Source organism: Pteropus alecto, unplaced genomic scaffold, assembly GCF_000325575.1.
Source record: "Pteropus alecto unplaced genomic scaffold, ASM32557v1 scaffold146, whole genome shotgun sequence".
NCBI classification, from domain to species: domain Eukaryota; kingdom Metazoa; phylum Chordata; class Mammalia; order Chiroptera; family Pteropodidae; genus Pteropus; species Pteropus alecto.
Window position 1 is genome coordinate 14,232,739 of NW_006442107.1, and position 27,353 is coordinate 14,260,091.

Sequence of the window (27,353 nt, forward strand, 5' to 3'; positions counted from 1 at the left end):
CGCTTGCAGCTCCCTGCAGCCTCATCCCCCACATCAGTGACTGCTGGAAACAGGCAAGTGTCCCAGCTGGGCGATGAACTGTGAGAGGCACGCTGGGAGGAACAAGGTTCTGGAAAAGGTTTTCTTGCCTCTGAGAGATGGACTTTCTCTGATGGGGTCTTGGGGGAGGAGATATGAGACTTCCAAGGAGAGGAGGGGGTAGGGCTGGTGAAGTCGAGCTTCCCTCTGGGTTGCTCTCATTGAGGCGATAAATGTCCTTGTTTTTATGGTTCTCGAAAGCGGAGTTTATATTACTTGGAGCTGGAAGCATGGAATCTTCCAATTTATAAACACGATTTATCTATTTTCTAGATCTTCTTTAATTTCTTTATTGTGCTTTGTTATTGTCAGCAAAATGTCTTAAATATGTTTCATTGAATTTATGCCTATCATGGCTTTGTTGCTATTGGACATATTTCTAATTTCTAGTGCTTATCGTTCCTTTTTGTAGATCTGAATGTCGTCTGCTACCGCTTCCTTTCAGAGTGAAGAATTTCCTCGAGCATTTCTTGTAGTTCAGGACGATTGGCAACAGAGGCTCTCAGGTTTCACTTATATGACAATATCTTTATTTCGCCTTCAATTTTTTTGTTTACCTGTTTACTTTTTATAGTACACACCGGTGGTTTTTAGTATGTTCACAGAGTTCGTACCATATCCACTATCTAACCAGAACATTTTTACAATCTCTAAAATAAACCCCTCCCTATCTCCAGTCACCCCGCATTCCCTCTTCCTCAAGGCCCTGCTAAGCACTAACCTAGTTCTGTCTCTATGGATGACTAATATGAAAATTTCATATAAATGGAATCATAAAATACATGTCCTCTTGTGTCTGGCTTCTTTCATATAGTAAGTGTTTATGGTGCATCCATGTCATAGCTTCATTAGTACTTTATTCCTCTTTTTTTTTTTTTAAGATATTTCTTTGAGAGAAGTTCTTTAGGTTCACTAGAAAATTGAGAAAGTTACGGAGATTGTCCATATATCCCTTGCCCCCACACATAGTCTCTTCCATCACCAATATCACTCACCAGAGTGACGCATCTGTTATCAAGGATGCACTTGCACCGACACGCCACAGTCACCCAAAGTCCATAGTGTACCTCATGGTTCATTCTTGGTGTGTATTCTGTGATCTAACGTTAATGGTACATACCCATCATCATAACACCTCTCAGAGTATTTTCACTGCTCTAAGAATCCTCTGTGCTCTGCCTGTTAATCCCAACTTCATCACCACCACCGATCTTTTTATTGATCTCTATCATTTTGCCTTTTTCAGAATGTCAAATAGTTGGAATCCTACAGTATGTAGCCTTTTCAGATTGGCTTCTTTCACTTAGTAATGTGCATTTAAGATTCCTCCATGTGTTCTTATGGTTTGGTAGCTCATTTCTTTTTAGCGCTGAATAATATTCCACGGTCTGGATGTACCACAGTTTATGAATCCATTCACCTACTGAAGGACATTTTGGTTGCTTTCAAGCTTTGGCAGTTATGAGTAAAGCTGCTGTAAACATCCATGTGCAGGTTTTTGTATAGACATAAGTTTTCAGTTACTTTGAGTAAACATTAAGAAGTTTGATTGCTGAATCATGTGGTAAGAGTATGTTTAGTTTTGTAAGAAGCTGCCAAACTACCTTCTAAAGTGGCTATACCATTTTGCATTCCCACCAGCAATGAGTGAGAGTTCTTGTTACTCCTCATTCTCTCCAGCATTTGGTGCATTCTTTTTTTGTTGTAAAACAACAACAACAACAACAAAAACCAACCATTTAACTGTACAGTACAGTTTTCACATTGTTGTGAAATTATCCATTAAACAGCGACTCCTTTTCCCTCCTCCCCTCAGCCCTAGTAACTATAATTCTATTCTACTTTCTATTTCAATGAATTTGACTACTTTAGATATCTCATATAAGTGGAAACATAATATTTGTGTTTTTGTGGCTGGCATAGTTCACTTAGTATAATGTCCTCAAGGGTCATCCATGTTGTAGCATGTGACAGGATTTCCTTCCTTTTTAAGGCCGAATAATATTCCATACATTTTGGCTATTGTGAATAGTGCCGCTATCAACATGGGTGTGCAAATATCTCTTCGAGCCCCTGCTTTCAATTCATTTGAATATATACCTATAAGTGGGATTGCTAGAAGTTTTTAATTTTTCAAGGAAACTCCATATTGTTTCCACAGTGGTTGCAATGATTTTACTATCCCATAAACAGTGTGAAAGTTCCAACCTCTCCACATCCCTGCCAACATTTGTTATTTTCTCTTCTCTATTATCCATACTAATGGGTGAAAGGTGTTATCTAATTTATTTTGATTAGCATTTCTCTGATAATAAGTGATGTTGAGCATCTTTTCATATGGTTGTTGGCCATTTGTATATCTTTGGGGAAATGTCTATATAAGTCTTGTGCCCATTTTTAAATTGAGTTTTTTGGTTTTTCGTTGATTTGTAAGATTTCTCATATTCTGGATATTAACCTCTTTTGTCAGATATGATTTGCAAATATTTTCTCCCTTTCCATAAGTTGTCTTTCCACTCTGTTGATTGTGTCCTTTGACACACAAAGTTTTTAAGTTTGATATAGTCCTATTTGTGTATGTTTTCTTTTGTTGCCTGTGCTTTAGGTGTCATATCCAGTAAATCATTGCCAAGTCCAATGTCATGAAGCTTTTCACCTGTGTTTATTTCCGGAACTATTATAGTTTTAGGTCTTATGTTTATATATTTAATTCATTTGGAGTTAAATTTTTATATGGTGTAAGATAAGTGTCAAAGTTCATTCTTTTACATATGGGTATTCATTTTTTCCAAAAAATTATTGAAGAGACTATAGCACCTGGTCTTTCTACGTGGTCTCCCATCCAAATACTAACCAGGCCTAACCTTGCCTAGCTTCTGAGATCAGTTTGGATCGGGCATGTTCTCTTTTCCCTATTGAGTGGTCTTGGCACTCTTGTTTAAGATTATTTGACCATATACGTGAGGGTTTATTTCTGGACTTTCTGTTCTGTCCCATTGGTCTATTTGCCTGCTTTGGGCCAGTACCATACTGTTTTGATTATTGTAGCTTTGTAATATGTTTTGAAATAAGGAAATGTGAATCCTTCAACTTTTTTTTTTTTTTTTTTTTCAAAATTATCTTGGCTATGCAGGATCACTTTAGATTCCACATGAATTTGAGAATGAATTTTTCCATTTGCAAAAAAAATGCTGTTGGGATTTTGATAGGAATTGCATTGAACTTGTAAATTGCTTTGAGTAGTATAAACATTTAACAATATTAAGTTGTCTAATTCTTAAACATAGATCATCTTTTCATTTAATTGTATTTTTTTAAATTTCTTTCAGCTATGTTTTATGATTTTCAGTGTATATCTTTTATCTCCTTGGCTAGGTTTATTCCTAAGTATTCTTTCTGATATAAATGGAATTGCTTTCTTAATTTCCTTTTCAAATTGTTCATTGTTACAGTATAGAAATGCTACCATTTTTGTTCGTTGATTTTGTATTTAGGAATTTTGCTGAATTTGTTTATTCTAACAGGTTTTTTTGTGTGTGTGGAATCTTAGAGTTTCGACATATAAGATTATGTCATCTACAAAGATAATTTTACTTCTACTATTCCTGTTTGGATACTTTTTCTTTCTTTCCTTCCTTCCTTTTCTTTTTCTTTTTCTCTCTTTCTCTCTTTTACTTCCTTCCTCCTTCCCTCCCTCATCTTCTTTCTTCCTTTCTCTTTTCTTTCTTTTTTTTTGTACATTGGGTGGAGTGTTCCATATATATCTATTATGTCTGATTGCTTTATGGTGGTGTTTAATTTTTCCATTTAACGGCTTATTGATTTTCTGTCTGGTTGTTCTATCCACTATTGAAAGTGGGGAGTATGCTTACTAGTATTGTGTTGAGTCTGTTTCTCTCTTCAATTATATCAAAATTTTCTCTGAGGTTTGGTGAAAAAAATATTTATACCTGATATATCTTCTTGGTCAATTGACCTTTTGTAAAAAACAAACAAACAAAGATTCTATAATGTATTTCTTTGTCTTTTGCAACAGTTTTTGATTTAAAGTCTGTCCAGTTTTAGTATGGCCATTTCTACTTTTTTGGTTACCATTTGTATGAATATCTTTTTCCACCTTTTCAGCTTATATTTGTCCCTAGATCTAAAGTCTCTTGTTGAAGACCTATAGTTGGATAACATTTTTTTAATCCATTAAGTTATTCTCTGTGTTTGATTAGGAAATTTAATACAATTTACATTTAAAGTAATGACTGATAGGGAAGGACTTATTATTGCTATTTTTCATTGTTTTCTCTATGTCCTGTAGCTTTATTATTCCTCCTTTCCTCTCTTACTGCCTTCCTTTCTGCTTCACTGATTTTTATAGTCATATGACTTGATTTCTTTCTCATTTCCTTTTGTGTATATTCTATAGATATTTCTTTATGGTTACCACTGCAATTAAGCATCTAAAAATTATAGCATTCTTTTTTGAACTCATAACTTGAATTGCATACAAATTCTTCTTTACAGCTCCATTCCATGCACTTTGTTACTAATGTCACTAAATACATCTTTAAACATTTCATACCTATTGATATGGATTTATGGTTATTTAAACATTTTTTTGACATTTAAATTTTATGCATCAAAATTAGAATAGTAGAAGTTACTACATTTGTTCATGTATTTACCTTTATTGGAGAGCCATATATTTTCATACAGCTTCATGTTGCTATCTACCATTATTTCATTTCAACTTGAACTGCTTTTAGCATTTCTTGTACAGGAGGTCTAGAGGTAATGAACTCCCTTAGCTTTTGTTTATCTGGGAAGGTATTAATTTCTCTTTCATTTTTGAAGGACAGTTTTGCCAGACACAGTATTCTTGGTTGAGTTTTTTTCTTTTAGCACTTTGAATATATCAGACCGCTCTCTTCTGGCCTTCAAAGTTTCTTCTGAGAAATCTGGTGATTTTATGGAAGTTTTTTTATGTGATGAATGGCTTTTCATTGGATTTCAAGATTTTCTTTGTCTTTGACTTTAGACAATTTGATTATAATGTGCCTTGGTGTAGTTTGCTTTGGATTTATTGTAGTTGAGTTTCTTTAAGCTTCTTGAATGTGTATGATTGTTTCTTTCCTCAGATTTGGGAAGGTTTTTTTAGCTATTATTTCTTCAAATAAGCTCTCTGACCCTTTCTCTTCTGAGATTCTCTTAATGTGTATATTGATGCCTCTGATGATGTTCCATTAGTCCCATAGGCTCGCTCGCTCTTTTTATTTTCCTTCTCTAACTCAGTAATTTCAAATGGCCTGTTTTCACATTTGCTTGCCTGATCAAGTCTATTGTTGAACCCCTGTTTTGAATTTTTTAGTTGTTATTGTATTTTTCAGCTCCAGAATGTGGTCCTTTTTTTAGTTTCTCTCTCTTTGTTGATATTCTCATTTTGTTCATGCATGACTTCCTAATTTAGTTTAGTTGTTTGTGTTCTCTTTTAGTTCACTATTTTTATAACAGTTTTTTATATTCTTTGTCAGGTAGCTCACAGATTTGCATTTTTTTTAGGGTTGGTTTGTGAAGTTTTATTTCATTTCTTTGATTTGTGTTTCTTTGTATGATACACACACACACACACACACACACACAATTTTTTGGCTGGAATTTGGGCATTTGGAAAAAAACAAACAAAACAACCATCTCTCTGTTTTTGCATACTGACGTTTACCAATCAGCCTAGCTGTAGGTTCTAAGACCACTGAATTTTTAATTTTTTTTGACCTCTTGCTCCCTTTGGTGTCTGCTGTAATGTGTTGCTTGCCTGTGTTTTCAGCAGCTTACAAATTCTGGTACTGGTTCTGTGAGTGCTTTGAATCAAGGAAAGCAGAAACCAGTCCTTCAAGTTGCCCCCAGATAAGCCAGAATGTTGAATACATAGTTTACTCTCTTGTTTCTAACCTGAGGGAGGAGCAGAGATTTCCCTAGTTGCTCTATACTATTCCACATAGAGAGAAGGGCATGAACAAGTGCACTAATGTGAATTTTCCTTACCCTTTTGCTGGAATTCCTTCTTGGTTTTACAATGGCCTGGATGCTGTAGTTTCTCAGTTGGTGTTTAGTGTTGTTAGACGTTTTCTGGTCTGTGTATTGTTGTCTACTCAGTGTATTTAAAGGGGAAGGAGGACCTGTAGCTTCCTAGTCCACCATCTTGTGATGTCACTCTCCAGTAATTCATTCCTTTTTGTGGCCGAATAACGTTCCATTGTATGGAGAGATTAGATTTTATTCACCCATTCATCAGTTGGTGGACATTGGGTTGTTACCACTCTTTGGCTATTATGAATAATGCTGCTATGATTGTGTACAGATTTTTATGTAGCCACATTTTCAGTTCTCTTGGGCATAAATCTAGGAGTAAATTACTGAGTCTTATGATCATTGTTATGTTCAGCTTTTTAGGAAAACTGCCAAACTGTTTCCTAAGGCAACAACAATATTTTACATTTCTACCTGCAACGTATGAAGTTTCTAATTTCTCTACATTCTCAGCAAAACTTATTGTCTTTTTTATTATAGCCATCCTAATGGGTATGAAGTGATATCTCATTGTAGTTTTGATTTGCATTTCCCTGATGGCTAATGATGTTGAGCATCTTTTTATATTCTTATTGGCCATTTTGCATATCTTCTTTGGAGAAATATCTATTCAAGCCCTTTGCCCATTATTTAATTGGGTTGTTTTTGTTGTTGAGTTGTAAGAGTTTTTCATGTATTCCAGATATAAGTCCTTTATTGGATATATGATTATGATTAACCAATATTTTTCCCATTCTGTGGGTTGTCTTTTCACTCCCTTAATGGTTGCTTTTGAAGCACAAAGCTTTCAATTTTGATGAGTTCCAATTTATGTATTTTTTCCTATTTTTGCTGGTGCTTTGGTTTCGTATCTAAGAGACCACTGCCTAATTCAAGGTCATGAAGATTATGCCTATATTCTCTTATAAGTGTTTTGTAGTTTTCATTCTTATAGTTAGGTCTTTGATACATTTTGGGTAAACTTGTAAAGATATAGGAAGATGTAGGGGTCCAGCTTCCATCTTTTGCATGCAGGTATGTAGTTGTTCCACCACCATGTGTTGAAAAGGCTGTTCTTTCCATTAAAATTTCTTGGCATTCTTGTTGAAAGTCAACTGACCATTAATGTAAGAGGTTATTTATAGACTCTCAGTTCTATTTCATTGATCTGTACCTCCGTCCACATACCAGTACCACACTGACTTGATTATTATAGCTTTGTAGTAAGACCGAAAATCAGAAAGTTTAAGTACTCCAACGTTTTTCTTTTCTTTTTCTTGCTTTTCAAGATTTTATTGGCTATTCTGGGCTTCTTGAATTTCCAAATGAATTTTAACTTGTCAATTTCAGCAAAACAGGCATCTGGCTCAGTTGGGGGAAATACTACCATCTTAATAATATTAAGTCTTTTAATTTATGAACATGTGATGTTTAAGTCTTTAATTTCTTTTGGTGACTTATTTTTATTTTTCAATATATAAGTCTTGTACTTTTTTGTTAAATTCATTCCTATTTTATTTTTTTGATACTATTTTAAATGAATTGTTTTCTTAATATTTTTGAATTATTCATTAGTAGGGTATAGAAACATGACTGACTTTTGTATATTGATTTTGTATCCTGCAAACTTGCTGATCTCATTTAGTAGTTCTAATGGTTTTTTAGTGGACTCCTTAGTATTTTCTATATGTGAACTGATATCTGCAAATAGACATAGTTTTGTTTTGTTTTGTTTTGTTTTTTCCCATTCTGTCTGCTTTTTCTTACCTAATTGCCTTGGCTAGAACAAACATCCAGTGCAGTGGCAAATAGACATGGCAAGAGTAGACATCCTTGTGTTCTTGATTTTAGGGGGAAAGCATCTAGTCTTTCACTATTAAATGTGATGGTAGCTATGGATTTTTCAGAGGCTCTTCATTATTCCTAGTTTGTTGAGTGTAAGCACGAAAAGGGTGTTAGATTTTGTCAAATGTCTCTGTTGCATCTATTGAAATGATCATGTGGTTTTGGTCCTTTATTTTACTAATAGGTATATGACATGGATCTCATGTTGAACTCAACTAACCTTGGATTCCTAGGATAAATCCCAGTTCATCATGGTGTGTAATTCTTTTAAGATGCTGATGGATTTGGCTTACTTGTATTTTGTTGAAGATATTTGCATCTATAATCATCAGGGATATAATCTTCAGTTTTGTTTTTTTCCTTTTCTCATGATATATTTGTCTGGCTTTGGTATCAGGATAATGTTGGCCCTATAGAATGATGTGTTCCTTCCTTTTTTTTTTTTTTTAATGAAAGAGTTTGTAAAGGATTGGTGTTAATTCTTCTTTAAATAATTAGTAGATGTACTGGTTTGAATGGCGTTTTCCCCAAATTCATATCAGAAACTCAGAATGGGACTTAATTTTGAAGTTAGGTCTATATTAGTTTCCTGGAGCTAAAGTACCACATACTGAGTGGCTTCAATAACAAATTTATTATGGAGTTCTGGAGGCTAGAAATCCAAAATCATGGTGTTGGCAGAGTTGGTTCCTTCTGAGGACTACAAGGGATGTTTCAAGCTTTTCTCCTAGCTTCTGGTAGCCTCGGGCATTTCTTTACTTGTAGATTTTTTCCTTGTATAATCAACTTCTCTGTGTGTCTGTCTCTGTGTCCAAAATTCTCCTTAATATAAAGACATTGGATTAGGGCCCACCCTAATGACCTCATAATAACTTGATTAACCTCTGTAAAGACCTTATTTTCAAATAAGATCACATTCTGGGGTACTGAAGGTTAGGACTTTAACATATTTCTCTTGTGTAGACACAATTCAACCCATAATAGCTTTTTTGCAGATATAGTTAAGAGGAGGTCATACTCGAATAGGATAGGTCCTAAATCCAATATAACCAGTGTCCTTAGGAGAGATACACACACAGAGCATAATGCCTTAACTACACAAAAGCAGAAATTGGAGTGATGTATCCACAAGCTAAGGATTGCCAGCAACCATGGAAGCGAGGAGAGAGGCTTGAGGCATAAGAACTCCTCAGAACCTCCAGTCTCTGTCTTATCGCCTTCTGGGTCTCAAATGCATGTATTTGATCATTAAACCTGTTTCTTCCTCAATCTTTTTCTCTATGGTTCACTTTGGAAATTTTTTGACTTATGTTCAAGTTCAATGATCTTTTTTCCTATTGTGTCCAATTTGCTGTTATTTCCCATTCAACTATATTTTTGATATTTTTCAATTTTAGGATTCTTTTCTAGTTTCTAAATCTCTTCTGAAATTTCTCATTTTTATCAGTTGTTTTAGTATCTATTTTATAAAATTTATTTTGATGAATTTGCCTGCTAAGTGCCATTATCAGGTTATTGGTGAGTCTGCTTTTATTGACTTTTAAAAAATAAAGGTCACTTTTTAATTTCCTCTATTACTTTTTCATGTATACATTGTGATTGAGGCACTAAAGAGATTCTTTATCTTCCTCAGAAGAGTGCTTTTATCCAAGAAGGCAGTTAAATTATTGGCAGATCAACTTGATGTTAGAGGCTTGGTTTTATTCTTTGTAAGTCTGGTCGTTTCCTGTTTAGTCATTGTCCCTAAGAATAGCCCTAAATCTTTAAGAAATGGATTTATTCCTACACATGGCCCTTCTTGAGTTTCAACATAAAGTCCAAAATATTTATCAAGCCCCTCCAAATCTGAAGAATGTAAACACAAAACTCTTTTTAGTACCAGCCAACTGCTCAGATCTCTGCCCTGTTGTTTTCCCCTGAGCTTCTTGGAGTCTCACAGCCAAGGGTTTGAGGAAAGTTCGTATGCAGATTTGGGGACTCCTCTTTCACTTCCTCCTATCTGAGATTTCCTTCTTCAATTTCCACCCACTCTGTTTGCTTAATAATATCTCTGACTCCTCAACCTGCGACAGTCACTATCTGTGTGAACACTACCTCTAGTGTGCTGTGTGCACTGGGGATGCTCTCTGGGGAAAAGCGCTATATATGTATCATCTTACCCAGTGAAGCTCTTCCCCCTCACCCCCAAAACACAATAAACACCTTTATTACAGGAGCTAAGACAGGGGGAAGATTTATTTACCTTTCCAGGCCTTGATTTTCCTCAGAAAGAACTCTAGCTCCTTGCCCTCTAGCACACAGCCATCTGCTCGGCCACACTGGCCTGGTCTTGAAGCGATGTGATGCATGCAAGAAGCTTGGCCCGCTGGAACTGCTCCTCTAGAAGACTGCTGATTTTGGCATTCTTTTTCCTTTCATCGTATTTCTTCTGAATTTTCTCTGATCGTTTTTTGTTTAAAATCTCTTCCTTCTCAGGAGTCAGCTTGGCCGTCTTCTTGCAGCCCAGGGACAGTGCATTGTGGGATTCATACCACTGTCAGTACAGTGTGCTGTCAATGAGCATGATGCAGTTCTTTACTAGGGTCTTGGTGCGGACCAGCTCATTGTTGGATGCATTGTAGACAACATCGATGATCCTTGTTTTGCGCGTACAATACTCGGAGCCCCAGGAGTTCCCCACATCCAGCCCCCCTTCTTGCGGCCCAGGGACAGTGCATCGTGGGATTCATACCACTGTCAGTACAGTGTGCTGTCAATGAGCATGATGCAGTTCTTTACTAGGGTCTTGGTGCGGACCAGCTCATTGTTGGATGCATTGTAGACAACATCGATGATCCTTGTTTTGCGCGTACAATACTCGGAGCCCCAGGAGTTCCCCACATCCAGCCTCAAGGCGTGGTACTTCTTGTTGCATCCGTGGCCCCAGACTCTGTATGCGGCGGGGGCCAATCTTAGTGTTGGCAGCAGGACGTCCCAGCTCATATTTTCGCTTCTCGTGGCAGGGCTTTCTCTTGCCCCTGGTCTTTCAGTGCTTGTGCCAGTTGTCCCAAGAGATGCCCATGGCTCGGTGCCGGCTGGAAAGAACTAAAGGTCCTTTTTAACAAGGGTTAAAATCCCCTATTTTCTGACTTTTGTTCATTATCCAGGCCTTCAAATATACTTTAAAAAATTGTTTTCCAGGGTTATTAACTTATTGGCAGGAGGTTTAGTCTGACACAAGCTATTCTCACTTTGCCAGAATTTGTTAACACATTGGGGGCTTGTTTCCCGTTTTTGATAGTGATTTTGTAATTTGTGGGAGTGTAGGGGCTTGTTTTTTTCATGCCTCTACAGTCCCCCAAAATACATGCATTCTAATTATTTCCAAGTGCCATAAATCTAGACTTTCTTGATCTGTAGACTTCATGACTGTGGTTTTAAACCCTTGATCTATGGTGAGATCAGGTCTCTGGTTACACGATGACATCGTCCTCATCACCATTTGCTACCTGGAAGAGGGGCAGAGTTAGTCAAATTACCCTTGGTTTCCTTTACAAGGTGGAAGTCTTTCTTATCCACCTTTCCCCTGGTAGGTCTAACTCCTCTGAATATCCCGACTTTATGCAGGGATCTTTAAGTCTTCAACTTTGTTCAGGCCCAAGGCCTAAGCTTCCATTCTCCAACTCTGGTTTTTATATTCATATGGGAAGAAGGGCTTTCATATTTAATAGTTACTTCTGTGGCTTAAGTTTATATATCCTCCCTCTTCCCCCCAATTTTTTCCCGGACTCTACGGATTTTCAGTATTTTCTTGTGAACTCAGCGTCTTGCTTAGAAGTATGTTTGTTGCAATTTATTCAGCCTTTTAGTGTTTTGTAGCAGTGGACCTTTTAGAAAACCTTGATGCCAAAAGGGTAACTATCGTCCTCATTTTTCCCTAGCATTTTATTGGGGTATAATTTACATACAATAAAAAGTACATATCCTAAAATGTGGCTCAATAAATTTAAAAGTAACATATGTGCAAGTTATTATCTAAAGCAATTTATAGACTACTTCCATCATTCGAGATGTTCTCTCATGCTCCTTTCCAGTCTATACTCACCCAGAGATAATCACCCTTGATTTGTTTTGCTTGTTTTTGAGCATGATATCAATGAATATGTCTAGCTTTCCTTGTTCAACATACTTTTTAGACTTATCCCTCTTGTATTATAATTCATTTTTTTAAATTGCCTATTAGTATTCCAATGTATAAATATACCATTATTTGATTATCCATTAATTCGGTAGATATTTGAGTAGTTTCCAGTTTCAGGTTATTATAAAGCTATGAAAATTCTTGTACGAATCTTATTGTGGGCACATGCACTCACTTCTCTTGGTTGTATCTTTAGAAGCGGAATCAGTCACAGGGTAGGCACATATTTACTTTTATAAGAAACTGGCGAGCTGTTCCCAGGTGATGATACCATTGTACACGTCTGCCAGTTGCTCCATGGTCACACCATTCAGCAGGTTTGCAGTGGTATTTCTTTGTGGTTTCATTTTGCTTTTCTTGATGGCTGATGTTGAGCCCCTTTTACAATGCCAGTTGTGCATTGGGATAGCTTCTAAATGTGTTTTCAAGTAATTTATTTTTATATTGTTCTTTTGCAATGGCTTTTAAGTTTTTTTTTATGCATGAGTCCTTTTATCAGCTACACATATTACAAATATTTTCTCTGCCGTGTCTTGCCTTTTCACTTTATCTTTTTTGATGAGAAAGGTTTAATACTGGTGTAATTTATCAGTTTTTTTTTTCTTTTATGGTTAATACCTTTTGTGTCCTAAAGATATCTTTGCCTGTCCCAAGAGTCATGAAGACATTGTTTTCTTCTAGCTTTATTGTTTTGCTCTTCACATTTAGGTCTGTGATCCATTTTGAATAAAGTGTGCATTGTGTGAAAGCATCAATGTTCAGGGTTTTTTTTCCCACAGATATCCAGCTCCAACTGGAAAATTTTCCTTTCCCTATTGAATTGCTTGGTGTTTTTATTGAAAAGCCAGTGACCATATATATGTGTGGGTCTATATCTATTCTATCCATTGATCTATTTGTGTGTCCTAACTCTAGTACCACACTCTCTTAATTAGTATAGTTTTAAAGCAAGTCATGAAATTGAATAATATAAGTCTTCCAACTTGTTTTCCTTCAAGATTATCTTGACTATTCTAGGTCTGTTGCATTTCCATATTAATTTGCCAGTTTATACAAGACAGCCTCATAGGATTTTGATTTCACTGAATCTATTAATTTGTGCAAACCTGAGATCTTAACATTATGCAGTCTGTTAGTCCATGAACATATTTATTGCAGTGTTCTCTAGTTTCTCTCAGCAATATTTTGTAGTTCTGAGGGTAGAAGTCTTGCACATCTTTTTTTTAACTCTCTTTCAAGACATTTATTTGATGCTATTATAAATATTTTAAAATTTATTTTTTAATGGTTTTTGCTAGTACATAGACAACTTGAGTTTTGCTTCATATCCTGCAAAATTATTAGTTCTCGTAGATTTATGAAGCAAACACCTGGCAATCTTCAAGAACTCAGAGAATGGGAGCAGTGTCATATAATTGGAAATACATCTAATTTTCCAGAGTAAAGTGATTTACTCTTCGTATAACTCCTCTCACAGTTATCACCTCAGGAACACTACCTTCCAAGTTTCTCCTTTGAAGAACATGTAATTCTGGAGTTAAAACTGCTCTTGGTATATACTTCTTAGAAGATGCGAAGAGCACCAAAACGTGACATAGGAACCTCTGTCTTTCAGCTGAATGAAGAATAGGGAAATGAGGACATGGCCTACGTGCTGCCTTTTATTTGCAGAATGGCGAACAAAGTATTATTTTTCAAGAATGCCAATTAGAACAGAAAGACATATTAAAACAGATTGAGAATGGAGCAGGGTGGATAGATTTGTGAAATTTATATTATCCTTAACTATCACATTTATGAATTCTTCACTGGTTAAGTAATAGTCCCATCTTTTCATCCTTTGCTTTTTCATTCATTTTTTTCTTCCCAGTCTGATCTACAATAAAGTGATTAGCATGCTGCCTAATCTGGAAATGGCTATAATGAACAGGGACCCATTTTAACTTCAAATAACACCAATGTAAGGCACAACTATTAAGGAATATTTTCTATTTTCAAAGTTTAGGAATTCTTTAATTAAAAAAATAAAGGCAATGGGATTATCTATCAGATTCTAAAAGTACCCATGAATTAAATCACTCACATCCCCCTCTTAAAAAACAAAACAAAACCTTAACTCACATTGCTATTAAGCTCTCTTACATTAAGGAGTAAGACCAAGCTATGCTAGAGTACAAAAACCTGAAATTCTGAGCATGAAAATAATTTATTGATTAGACATCTGGTTTATTCAAGCATTAGGTCTACTAAAGATAGAGTTAACACAGCTCATGGAGCAGGAAAAAAATACCAACCACCACCTCCTTCATTTCAAATTTCCTGGGGACAAAATTTCTGCATTCTGTACTATACTCTCACCCTAATGTATCCACATGTGCTTGATATTGATTAATATGAATAGGATTTGAGAACTTTCTATGCGCTCAACTTGGCAGGTATCATTAGTGATGCAACTTTCAGAAACATTCTTAGGCACAAGAAATAGCACTGCCTGCAGTGAGAGTCTTTGATAATTAAAGAATATCATTTAAATATCTTACAAATAGGAAGAAAAATATATGCACTTTTGCCAATGAGTTACTTTACATATCAGGAAAAATGTCAACAAGATTTTCTGTATGAGAGATTAAAACTTGTTATTTAACCTTAAATTGATACTCAGGTTATTTTGCAGTGTTAGAAATCAAAGAAAATCGATTTAACCTAAGTTAAATTTAGGGAAGAAATGCAGGATTAATAATATGGAATAATAGCTGCACTTCTTTGGCTAACTCATTAAAAAATGCCAATTAAACATTTTCAGTCAAATTTTATTTTTTTAAAAAAGCAGCAGATCAACATTACAATTCAAGAACCTAATCTAAATATGCACTTGACAATGAAGCACATCTGAGTATGGAGTGAAAACAGTTTTCAAAAAAACCATCAAATGTATCATCTCCAAATACCCAAATAATAAATCACTTCTGCAGGCCTTTGTTGAGTGGAATCATAAACAAAAACTGAAGATTTATTGCTGTGAAAACAAATGTGTAGTACAGTAGTATGAATCTTGGGTATTAAGCATAATCAGTTGAATCAAGTTAAGTTGAAAATCTAATAAATCTGTGTGTGTGTGAAAGTCTGTAAGCCAGCTGACCCAAGAGCAACTGAAATATCTAACTTGTTCGGGAGACATTTTTTTAAATCTCCATTTTTGGAAGGCAATTAAAAATTACAAGTTCAACAGCCCACAAACCAAATTTTAAAAACTGTAGAAAGCAATTAAAACTACGTTCAAAGAGCCATTTTCTTTTCCAGCTCAATTTCAGCACCCCAAGGAGAAATTAAAAAAGCATCCATGACTATCACAGATGAAAACAAAATGAATGTCATTGGAATCAGTTATTTTTCCCCACTGAGGTATAAAATCTATATAGAAATTCAATACTATACTATAACAAATTGTACTTCTCATAGTTCTGTTTTAATTTCCTTTAAACCCTGTTTAATAGTTTTTTTAATTGTTGTAAAAATGTTTTCATGATTCTGAATCTGGTTCCAGTTCTTTTCATATATCTTTATAACAATATTTAATATACTGGCTACCAGTTCTAATCAGAAAAAAAAATCCTGGAAATCTCTTCAGTACGGCAGCACGCTCAGCAGAAATTACAGATGTGCAAGCAACCCTACAAGGCGCAGCTTTCTGGAAAGCACACTTTGTTGATTGTTTCGTTGTGTGAATATTCTTTACAATGTTTCTGGACGAAAGCCTCTTTCAATCTTGTAAACATCAATGTGCAGTCTCACTGCATGGTAGCTGCACGTCCTTAGGAAGGCTGGTTCACAGCTAGTGAGAAGCGAGAGGAGTCTGTTTTAATGGCTGAGAAACCTTACATCCTGCAGGAGGGAAGCACTTTTCCATTTTTTGCTACTTAAGAATGTGGCAGAAATGTATGCTGAGGTAGCCCAGTCAATCCTTATTTTTTTCTTTTTGTGTAAATTTGGTCTCAGAATATTTCTGGAAGGGTGACGTTTCGAAGAAGCCACTGCTGGGACCGGCTTCCACTGCAGTCTCTAATGCTGGGCACCTGGCTATCCTCTTCTGTGGCTTTATCCAGGCACTGGTTACTGTTCACATGCTGCAGGGTTAATTTCTGAAAGTGACAGGAAAAAAAAAAGTCTTAACATGAGAGTGGAAAACAAAACAAAACCAAATCAAAAACATCTCAACCATCATTTTTGGTGAACATTAAATTCCTCTGCAGAAAAGGTTTTTTGTTTTGTTTTTGTAATGTAAATTAAACAACGATGGAGAAAAGGCAACTATGTAAAGACAGCATGTGTGAGGGAGAAAGGCACTGGGATACAGTGGGCTATATTGGATGAGCAGTAAGATGACCTAAATTCTAAGTCCAATTCTGCCATAAGCTCTGTAACACTGTGAGAAATTTTATTTTTATGCTTCGGTTTCCTAAAAATATCGGATTAGTGGTTCCTAATTTAGGATCCTCAACCTATTTTCAAAAAGCTATTTCAAAATTGCTTAATTTCCCTATGATAAAGCTGTTCAAATTAATTCTGTGATTCAAAATCACAAGCAATCGTAAGATTTATAAAGCTTAATAACTGGCTGATAGACAGCTATAGATCTTACTGTCTACTTGTTCACATTCTAGACTTGATACTGGCATGTTGATTTTTAGGATAATTTTAAAAGGAGAGGACACATGACTCACACTAATGAATGTGATACAGCACCTTGGTCAGGTTAAGGACTCCTAAGCAACTGTGGGGGAATTTCATTAATCATTGTTATATACATCTATAAGGAAATGTGAAATGTTAATTAACACACATGCTCTGTGACCATGGGCAATTAATTTCCATTCTGAGCTTTGACATTTACGGGTATAAAACAAAGTCCTGGATTTTATTTCTAGGGTTCCTTTGAAATCTAAGATTTATTTTGCTTTTTTACTTATGGCTCAATTTTAACGTAATTCTTTTAGTTGAACTTAAAACCTAATGACTGTATACAATACAACTATTTTAGCTTTCAGTTATTGTGTTGTGGTCAAAGTGGAACCTGGCAAAGGCAGTATACATTTGTAGATGTCATAGTTTACTATCAACATTAACTTTAGGTTCAGTATTATATACTTTCATTCTTATGAAAGCATAAGAATAGAACCTGGAAGAGAATCAGTGTGGTTTTTTATGACATGCTGTGCAGTTTACTTGTTGAGAGAATGGGCTTTGCAGTTAGACATTTCTGGAGTAAATTTCAGATTTGGCACATACCAACTAAAGTTCTGTACTGCTTAACAACAGGAATATGTTATGAGAAATTCATCATTGGGTGAGTGTGTCATGTGCAAACATCACAGAGTGTACTTACACAAACCTTGACAGTATGGCCTACTACATACCTAGGCTATATGGTACAGCCTATTGCTCCTAGGCTACAAGCCTGCACAGCATGTTAATGCACAAAACGATATTAAATTGAGTACAAGAAAAAATGCAATCAAGAGATGCAGTAAGCACAAGATGTATAAGGCTAATGCCTGTGTAACATGTATACTGTTTTACAGCAAACTTTGTGTGTAGAAAGTACATTCTACTATACTTTTTATTTTAAATACATAAAGCAGTAACAGACAGTAACAGATTTGTTATTATTATGTACGGTACATAATTGTATGTGCTCTACTTTTATATGACTGGCAGCAGGTTTCTTTATGCCAGCATCACCACAAACATGTGAGTGTTGCGCTGAGATGGCTGTGTCACTAGGCAATAGGAATTTTTCAACTCCATTATACTCTTATGGGATCACCATTGTACATGTGGTCTACTGCTGACTGAAACATGCAGTACATGACCGTACATGGCCTTGAGCAAAAACCTCTCTGAGCCCCAAGTTCCACATTTTTAAAATGGGGACAAAAATACTTAAGTTATTATTAAGAAAGATTAAGATAATGTACAGAAAGTGCTGCCTACTTAGGGTAAGTTCTCAATAAATGGGACTCACTGTTGGAAAACTCGATATCCTAGCACTATCCTAAGCAGCCATGAACACAATGAACAGAGAGAGCCGAAGGTCCCCACGCACACTGCTTGCTGTCAAGGCCTTTAGTCACAGAATCCCTCAAATATTCCAGAAGGCCCTGCAAAGCTTTTCTGTCAAACTTCATCAGGTCCACGGTCAGTATTAATAATAAAAAAAAAAAACCTAAACAACAAAAAATTTAGCTGGGCAATTGTTTCTTTCTCACCTCAATTTCTAAAAATGTAAATTTCTCAAAATGTAAATTTCTCTTATTTAGATTCATTAAAATAAACTCATAAAAAAGACAGGCTATTGCTCCACTCTGGGTATTTGCTCAAAATTAAGACAGAATCCCCACAATTTCAGGAGGCTCATTTCCCTTTAGAAGACCTGGCTACTGACAGCAGGTGAAGAGTTCTGTGGCTTGTGACACTGTAGAAACTGTCATTACTGTACCCAGCAGAGGACCTTGTCAGCACTGACTAGTCTCCACACGGAAAGAGCTTGATTAAGGCAACTGGACAATCAGGTGACAGATAGCTAACTGTAACCTTTGAAGAGCAGGATAAAAGCTATAATTATCATTGCATAAAGTCCACATGCAACCTAGAAAAAGAAAATTTGTCACCTCCTGCCCCTACTCTCTAGATGTAACTAGGTCAAGATCTAAATTTTATTTCAGAAAAAAAAACAGATATAAGTAGTCAAAGCAAAAGAGCCTGGTATCTTAAATTCTATGTAAAATATTAGAATATAATATAAAATATAATATAAATTCTATGTGAAATATAATATAAATTGTATTGTGCAAAGAGTCTCAGGTCTGAGATCCATTTACACTATTTACATGCTCTGTGACCTTGGGCAATTAATTTCCATTTTGGGCCTTGACATTTACAGGTACACGGTCCTGGATTTTATTTCTAGGGCTCCTTTGAAATCTAAGTTAATTTCATGATTTCAAGTTTAGATTACAGATTACTGACATACATATTTTATTGTTCCAGATTGCTATGTTTTTGATTGATGGAGGCAGGACAACTGTGACACCACTCTACGAAGCTCCCTCTGCAATTGGCTCAGCCTGTGAGACCTGCATTGCAGTTTGACTCTTCTCTCTACCCAACTCTGTCTTCTCCCTTTCCTTTTCACAAGTATTGATCTAAAGGATGCATCCTAATAAACATCCTATACACTAAACTACCTCAGAGTCTGCTGCTTGGAGAACCCAGCCTGCAACACTAAAATTTTATCTAAGGGAAAACGCTTTGCAAAGTGCTCCAGAAGTTGTAAAATTTTACTCATAATTGGTTTTTTCTAAATGCCCTAAAGCCTAAACCATCTCTAGCTCCTTAAATTTCTAGTTGTTTACTTTTGGAAGAACAAATGTGGTGGCCCATCACACCATAAAAACTGGAAACCAAATGCCTGCTTTCCCAGCCTCCCTTGTAGCTGGGGGTTACTAGGGGATGAAGTTCTGGACCATGAGACAGAACACAGTTTGCTGAGGGGTATCCAGGAAAAGCTCTGGCTTTCCTGATAAAGAACAATACATGGGATAGTAAAACATTCCGTCTTCTTGCCTTGAATAGGGATGTGATAGTGAGAGCTGCAGCAGGCATCTTGCAGCCACAATGAAAAGCTTGGGATATTGCAGCAATATTATCCCTGACATCACTGTGCCACTGACTCCATACCAGAAGCCACTTACCTCCAAGACTGATTATTTGTTTATGCTACTACAAAGAGGTTTTATGTTACCTAACTGATATACTGTCATTTTTCAATGAACATATAATTGGGATGCTTTTTAATTTTTAAAATATTTTGGTTGTTATGATGACTGGGATGCCACTGGCACTTACTGTCCGGAGTCAGATTCTACACCCTGCAGTACATGGGGCAGCTACACCCCAAATGGCAGTACCATGGAAACCCTGGAACAGAATATTGAGGCTATTTCCAATGGTCGTATTAACTGAGCTATTGCTATATTTAATATTTTCATTATAGTTTGACACTGTGAAGGGAGACCCAGGATTTATAAAACATGGTCTCTGCCATCTAGGATCTAATAATCTAATACTGGAGAAAAGACTGGTAGATAAAATAACTGCAAAGCAGCACAGCATTACAGGGGTCAGAGATAATTATAATTACATTATAATTTTCTGGCTGGGATTCATGGAAGTGATGTCAAAACTGGGCCCTGAAGAATGGGTAGGATTTGTTAGGCAGAGGGAACTATACGTATGCCCTTAAATGTAAAGTGGGAAAGTAGATCAAAGTTTGTATATGACATAGTGCAGGGAGAAAAAATCATCAAAGACATAATTTTGGACATCTCCATTTAAGGGGTAGAATGAAGAAAAAGTGAGGCAAGCAGATGAACAGAGAGAAAGCTAAGAGAAGAAACAATAGTAGGGCATCTAGAGAGTTACATTTAGAGAGCAGGGGCAGGGGGCGACAAATTTTTTCTACGTTGCATGTGGACTTTATGTAATGATAATTATAGCTTTTATCCTGCTCTTCAAAGGTTACAATTAGCTATCTGTCACCTGTCTGTCCAACTGCCTTAAGCTTTTTCGGTGTGGAGACTAATCAATGCTAGTAGGGTATCAACATTTTATATGCCCAATAATCTGGAAGGGAAAAAAACAAGTATTTCAATATATATAATTTGTGAACTTTTTTAATGTAATGAGAATAAATGACTCAGAAAAGCTACCAATAATTTTACACAGAGGAAAGGAAAAATGACCTTGTGTTCTCTGTATATACTAAGTGTATTGTCAAGGGTTGTCAACTGTTGGGCTAAAAAGAGCAAAATAAATCTCATGTCTCAGATCTAATGGATCTGAGCATTTAAAAATATCAGCTTAGCAACAGTAAGCTATAGAGAAGTTAAGGAAAAAGAGACAGGAGTGTTCCTAGCTTTGCATCCAGGAGCTGTTTCCACACAGTGTCAGGCCGAGGCAGGAGCCAGGGTTGAAGTACTGGAGGCACAAGCGCTGGCCATTACTCACCATCATACAAATGCAGGAGAAAAGTAGAATGGTATATAGAAAGCAAAACAGGAACAAAAGTTTGTCCTTACATGAAGAACATTAGTGTTTGTAAGCAGGAAAAAAAACAAACAAACCGAGAAAGACATCTTAAAGATGCAGGTGCTGGTTCCAGAACCATATAGGAAAAGCACAAGTTGAGTAGTTGGCCAGATATGAGGCCAGAGGGAGCGGCTTACTGGAGATGCTTTGATTGAACTAGTATCTTCGAAGTGACTGTATGTGAGTGAGTACAACATACAGCGGGTGGGAGAGGGAGAAGCTCCAGAGGAAAGTAAAGATAAATACAGAAAGTTTTGTTTTCACTGAAAAATCATTATGAGCCAGAGAATTTCATTAATTGAAGCTCACCTTTTACTTAAATGTTTAAGTAATTTAAAAAGCCTACTTACTGCTCTACTTCTCCCACGCTATCCTGCAGAGCTTAAGGACACAGAGGGAAGAGTGGCTACTTAGTGACAACAAGGACCCAGGGACTGGAAGCAAACCTAATTTAATTATTGGGAAGACTAAAACATGTTTATTTTACCAATGTTATTTTTCCCATTTGTCAAATTTTAAAGTATAAGAACAAGCTGATCTATATTTAAATTCCCCAAGAATTCATTTTTTTAGCTATAAAGTATATAAATATACCCAAAGTCACATAATTTTATATATTTTATCCTATATGCAAATAGATAACTTACCATGGGATCATACTCCCAAAGTTGGTTGCCTTTTAGATGGTGGCATTTGAGCATTGTGACTGGGCCATTAAGTTTGGAGACATCTAAGCAAAGGTCATCTGTTCTAATTTCTTTGTTGGCAGTATAAGAAAAAACCTGAAAAATGCATGCATATAAACTTTAACAGTAAAAGTAGTCAACATTTTATATGCCCAATAATCTAGAAGGGAAAAAACAAGTATTTCCATATACATAATTTGTGAACTTTATTAATGTAATGAGAATAAATGGCTCAGAAAAGCTACCACTAATTTTACACAGAGGAAAAGAAAAATGACCTTGAGTTCTCTGTATACACTAAGTGTATTGTCAAGGGTTGTCATCTGTTGCACTAAAGAGGGCAAAATAAATCTCATGCACAACAATGTAAATACAGTTCTCACAAGAGTCCTTTTACAAATGTTTCGTTTGAAAATAATCATTATTTTTAGATTGAAGCCTCCTTTCTCCTAAAGAAAGGTCTTTAGTTTAAAAATAGGAAAATATTTCTTGAATGACATTAGATAAAAAAGCAAATCCAAAAATTATCCCTTTTAAAGCTTTGCTAAAATAACATACTCACCTGATTACCTCCCATACCATGACAGTTAAAAATTCCAACTTTTTCATTCTCTTTTCTAGCCATGTTATCTAGACACTGATTTGTTTCCACATTTCGTATCTATGAGACAATAAAACATCAGGAGTTAAACAGGTTAACTAGGCAGACACACACAGTAAAATTAACCTAAACTTTCCACTATACTATAAAACAACTTCAAGTTCTTGAGGTAAGGGCTCTGAGTTAGTGGGGGGAAATTGCTGTCTGGCTATTTAAAATTTTGTGGTCTGGAAAGGTCTGTTTCTATATATAATTTTTGTGTTTCAGGGAGAAATCTTCTAAGAAATTGTTTATTTCTTTCATTTTTCCAAGATGTTCTTCTAGGATTTGTATTTAGTTCAATAAACTCTACTTTGCTTAATAATTTAAAGCAATTTAACAACTGCTCATAGATACTGTTAACCACCAAGTTAAGGGACATTAGTTTTGACAATTACTCTGAAGACTTAGAAGACTTGTGGTGGGTATTTTCTAATTAGAGTTTGGAGCTTAATTGGAAGCGTAAGCATGATGTACAAACACAACCCTTTTTAGATACCTGTCAGTTACATAAAAGGAATTTAAATCAGCCATAAAAATTAGGAAAATATTTTAAGCAATGCCCCCTTGATATTTTGTTTCCTCTTAGTCACTGCAGTTTAAAAACATATTGTAAACTAACAGACATTTGTAAGTCCTAAATCTATTCCCATGGATGGTATTGCTAGCAAGTGAGCCAGAAGGAAGATATGTGACAAGCTCTATCTGTCATGTTATGCAAATAGAAAATAAAAAAGTAATTTGTGTGATAAAGTAGGGGTAACATTAAAACTGCAAATAAGCCATTCACTTTTATAAACAAATGTGTTCTTTACATATTTTTCTAATATTTTAATAAGGCACTAACAAGCCCAGATGCATTTCTTTTTCCTTGTTAAGATACAAGGACATAGGTGTGAAAAACTATATTATTCACAAGCGGTCAAGAATAAAAATTGGGGTTTTGGCATTAGGTTTGAATCCAAATGAGCCAATCCTTCTGAGATCAATTTCCTAACAGGAACTGGGAGATAATGTTGGCTTTTTGCTGGTTAGGCGAGACAATGCATCCATACCTACTTCCAAGTCTAGCAATAGTAGACTCAGAAACTAACAATCTGCATTGTCACCTTATTGCTAGTCACCTTCATCTGGCTACTGCATCAACCTCAAACTCAGTTCATGCAAAAGAGGATTTTCGAGCCTTTTAATGGTAATACTTCCTCATTCCAATATTTAATGTGTCCCTGCCACTCCACACCTGACCTTGAGAATTGCTATCTAAAACAAACATCATTATCATTCTTCCAAAAATTCCCCTCTTCTCCTGATATCCTATTTTTGTTAATAATCCCTAAATTTGTCCAATTATTCAAGATGGAAATCTCAGGGTTCTTTTTTCCCCTGGGTCTAACACATCACAGTAGTATTCAGAAATTCTTTTACCATGTAATTTACATTATTTTTTAATCTATTATTTCAATTCATAAACTTATTACTTCATAAATTTTAAAACCGAAAAGCAATATAAAACTGAAAGCAACAAATGAACAAGACAAACAAAAAGTCATACACAAAGACAACAGTTTAGTGGTTACCAGAGGGAAAGGAGGGAAGAGGTACATAGGGGTAAAGGGGGTCAAATATATGGTGACAGAAGGAAATTTAACTTTGGATGGTGAGCATACAATGCAATATACATAGGACTTATGATTGAACTGTACACTTGAAACCTATATAATTTTATTAATATCACCCCAACGAATTTAATTTTAAAAAAAAGTTTTATAGTGCTCGCTTTGGCAGCACATATACTAAAAAAAGGTTTTATAGTTAGATACAAATTGCATTTCTGTGGTATTTGATGATCATGGCTACTTTACTTGAAAAATAATTCAGATTATGACAAGATATATCTTTATCATATACATTCATATAAAACAATTATTTCCTTGTACTTCTGGAAAAAATTATAAATTCTCCAGTTTTTTTTTTTCTTTTTCTTTCAAATATAGATGTAAAGGTTGCTGAAGAAAGGTAATAAGTGCTATAGAAAAGATTAGAGAAGACCCAATATGCCTTCTCTCTTGGTTTCTTCTCTCTCTCATATGGAATGGCCTTTTGGTTAACTAATTATTACCCTTTTACCAAACTCAAAATTAATTAATACAATTCTCCCCAAATATAATAGGGTTTCCTATTACTCTATAACTATCTTATAATAAATTGTTATTTTGTTTCCATGACTGATGTTGCTAATTATAGCAAATAAATTATGCATATTCTGGCTAGGCATTGTTCTACGAGTTTTGTATGTAACAGCATATACCATCCTTAACAACATTCTAGTGAGTAATTTGGGGTTGTTTTCTGACATGAAAGATCTAAGTCTCTATCCCTTGGGGTCATACTGACCACAGGTGTTAAAAGTAGAATTTCTTCCAAGAATTGGAAACCACTGATTTCCACTAACTGTTAGAGTGACAGTGAACCTCGATCAGCAAGATGTGGTCAGTGAGGTGCAGTTGAGATGGGTGATCCGGAACCTGACAGCACTCCTCTAAAATGCAGGGAATACTAGAGCGATGTCCTGCACATTTGAGGTGATGTAGGAAATGTAGAATGACATAAAGTATAGGCATGTTATCAAGGCAAAGGAAAATACATGAAAGAATTTAAGACTGGCTGATACATGGATGTTCTAATTAAATGTCGAGAACACTTCTACATTGTATTTCTAAAAACAGTAGGACTAACACAAAAAAGAAAAAACGGGAACCTTCTGATAAGTTAGAGAGTATTTAAAGTTTAATCTAAGAAAAAGATAGGCTAGCTTCTGGGTTCTCTCACTCTTTAGAGGACTCTGTCCCATCTTTTGGCATATACATAGTGTGGATCAACAAAGAATGTTCAGTGGTCTTGTTACATTATCAATTCCTTCTAGTTTACTTGCATTCCAAGTTATATCTTGATTACTATTTTGGAAAGAGAAATGAGAGAAGTCCCCTTGTTTGGTAATAGAGTATTTGGTGATCATCAGGATCTCTAATGGCAACTGAGATTCTAAATTATCAAGGACCCTTAAACTAAAAGATTGATTTGATATTGAAAAATGAGAACTTTTCCTCACTAGAGTAGATACTCCTGAATATAAATATGATCCTGATATTCTCCTAACACCGCAAGAAAATAAGTGACAGAATAGTTTGGGAATTTGATATAGCACAGCCCTATGAAAGTTGTTTTAGGATGTACATATTCTAAATTATTTAAGAGAAAAGATAATCAGAGTATATACAGTAGTTATGTTTTTAAAACACTGGGTTTGACAAGCAAATATGGACATCTCAAGTTAGGGCCTTGGCAGGAAGAAATCTGTGTAATGATGGCAAGATAGATGGATAACCTCCTGTGTCGGCTATCTGTGTTAATGTCTCCAGCACTGTCCAACAGAACTTTGTATGATGGAAATGTTTTATATTGGTGCTGACTAATATGGTAGCCACTAGCCATGTGTGGCTATTGAGCACTTTATTATTTTTTTCCTTTTACTTCTTGCTATTGAGCACTATTATATGTGGTTAGTGTGACTGAGGAACTGAATTTTATTTAACTTTAATTTAAATAACCACATGTGGCTAGTGGCTACTATGCTGGATACGCAAGACAAGATGCTGACACATAGGAAAAAGTCTTCCACCTATTTGAGGGCAACTTGTCAATAATGACAAACAGTAGAAACATGCTAACGAAGCTTATCACATCCTTGGCACTCTGTGAAAAGCATGCACAAGTGCCCAAGTTTAGTTCATACTTTCTGGAATCAGTAGAAGTCCTCAGGGATTTAAATAATATTAAGGGGGAAAGTTAGTGGGCAAATGGTCCTTTTTACAGAATTTGTTTATGACTGAGTAACACATCTTTGCTTACGAAGCCAGATTTGCCAATGAGCCAAACCAAGACATTTGGAGGCACCATTACAAACCTGAGAATGCTAGAGGGTGAGTTGTCAGAAGCAGGAAGTTTTCTACTTGAATCACAGCAATCCCTGGACTAGAGTAATCGAGGGGAAACAGCCACACTTTCAAGGTGTGTGGAGGCAGATGTGCAGAAGTGAGAGCGGGTTTGGGGACATGCAGACCTGGGCCTCACTCCCAACCCTACCATTACTAGCCATAAGACCTTGGCAGATCAATACTTTAAGACAGTGATTCCCCAGACCATGTTCTGAACAACAGTATCTGGCCAGGTATGGACACATGTGCCACCAAAAAAGGTTTTGTGATCAAATGTTTGGGAAATGTTGGGTTAAATTTAAATAGGTTTCTTTACTGAAGGACTTCTCAAAGCCTACTACATGCTGTGACTCTTGGTAGAGGTAGGGGCTGGTGGTACAGGATATAAAAAGCATTATTTCCGAAACATTTTTGGCGACAAAATCTACTCCCGCCTTCCTTTCTAATTGAGCACTCTGAGGAATGTTAGATATTAGCACTCTACACAGTAACTGAGAAATATTGCTATGGTAACCTCATTTTTTCATCTGTAAAACAAGAATAATGCTCTTTCAGGTTTGCTGAAATCTCTCAATGATGTAAAACATACAGAGCCCTACAAGAAACTACACATAATAGGCCCAGAATAACTGTCCGTTTCCCTTCCTTATCCACAGATTAGCAACTCTTCAGCTCCTGTAAAGTAGCAACTTAGGTGTACATAGCTATCACTAAAATACTATTTT

At 35.8% G+C, this 27,353-nt stretch overlaps 1 protein-coding gene and 1 pseudogene across 1 annotated transcript in view; both read right to left on the minus strand.

The window, feature by feature from the left end:
• Positions 1-10,214: 10,214 nt before the first annotated feature.
• On the minus strand, positions 10,215-11,041 carry LOC102882921 (annotated as a pseudogene).
• Positions 11,042-14,347: 3,306 nt separating this feature from the next.
• Positions 14,348-27,353, minus strand: part of GALNT1 (polypeptide N-acetylgalactosaminyltransferase 1) — a 94,839-nt gene continuing 81,833 nt past the window's right edge. The window contains exons 10-12 of the mRNA XM_015595770.2: positions 22,556-22,654; positions 21,955-22,089; positions 14,348-16,299 (exon numbers count right to left, since the gene is read on the minus strand). Coding sequence (XP_015451256.1) covers positions 16,153-16,299; positions 21,955-22,089; positions 22,556-22,654 — 381 coding nt within the window. The 3' untranslated portion in view covers positions 14,348-16,152. The remainder of the gene's footprint in view (positions 16,300-21,954; positions 22,090-22,555; positions 22,655-27,353) is intronic.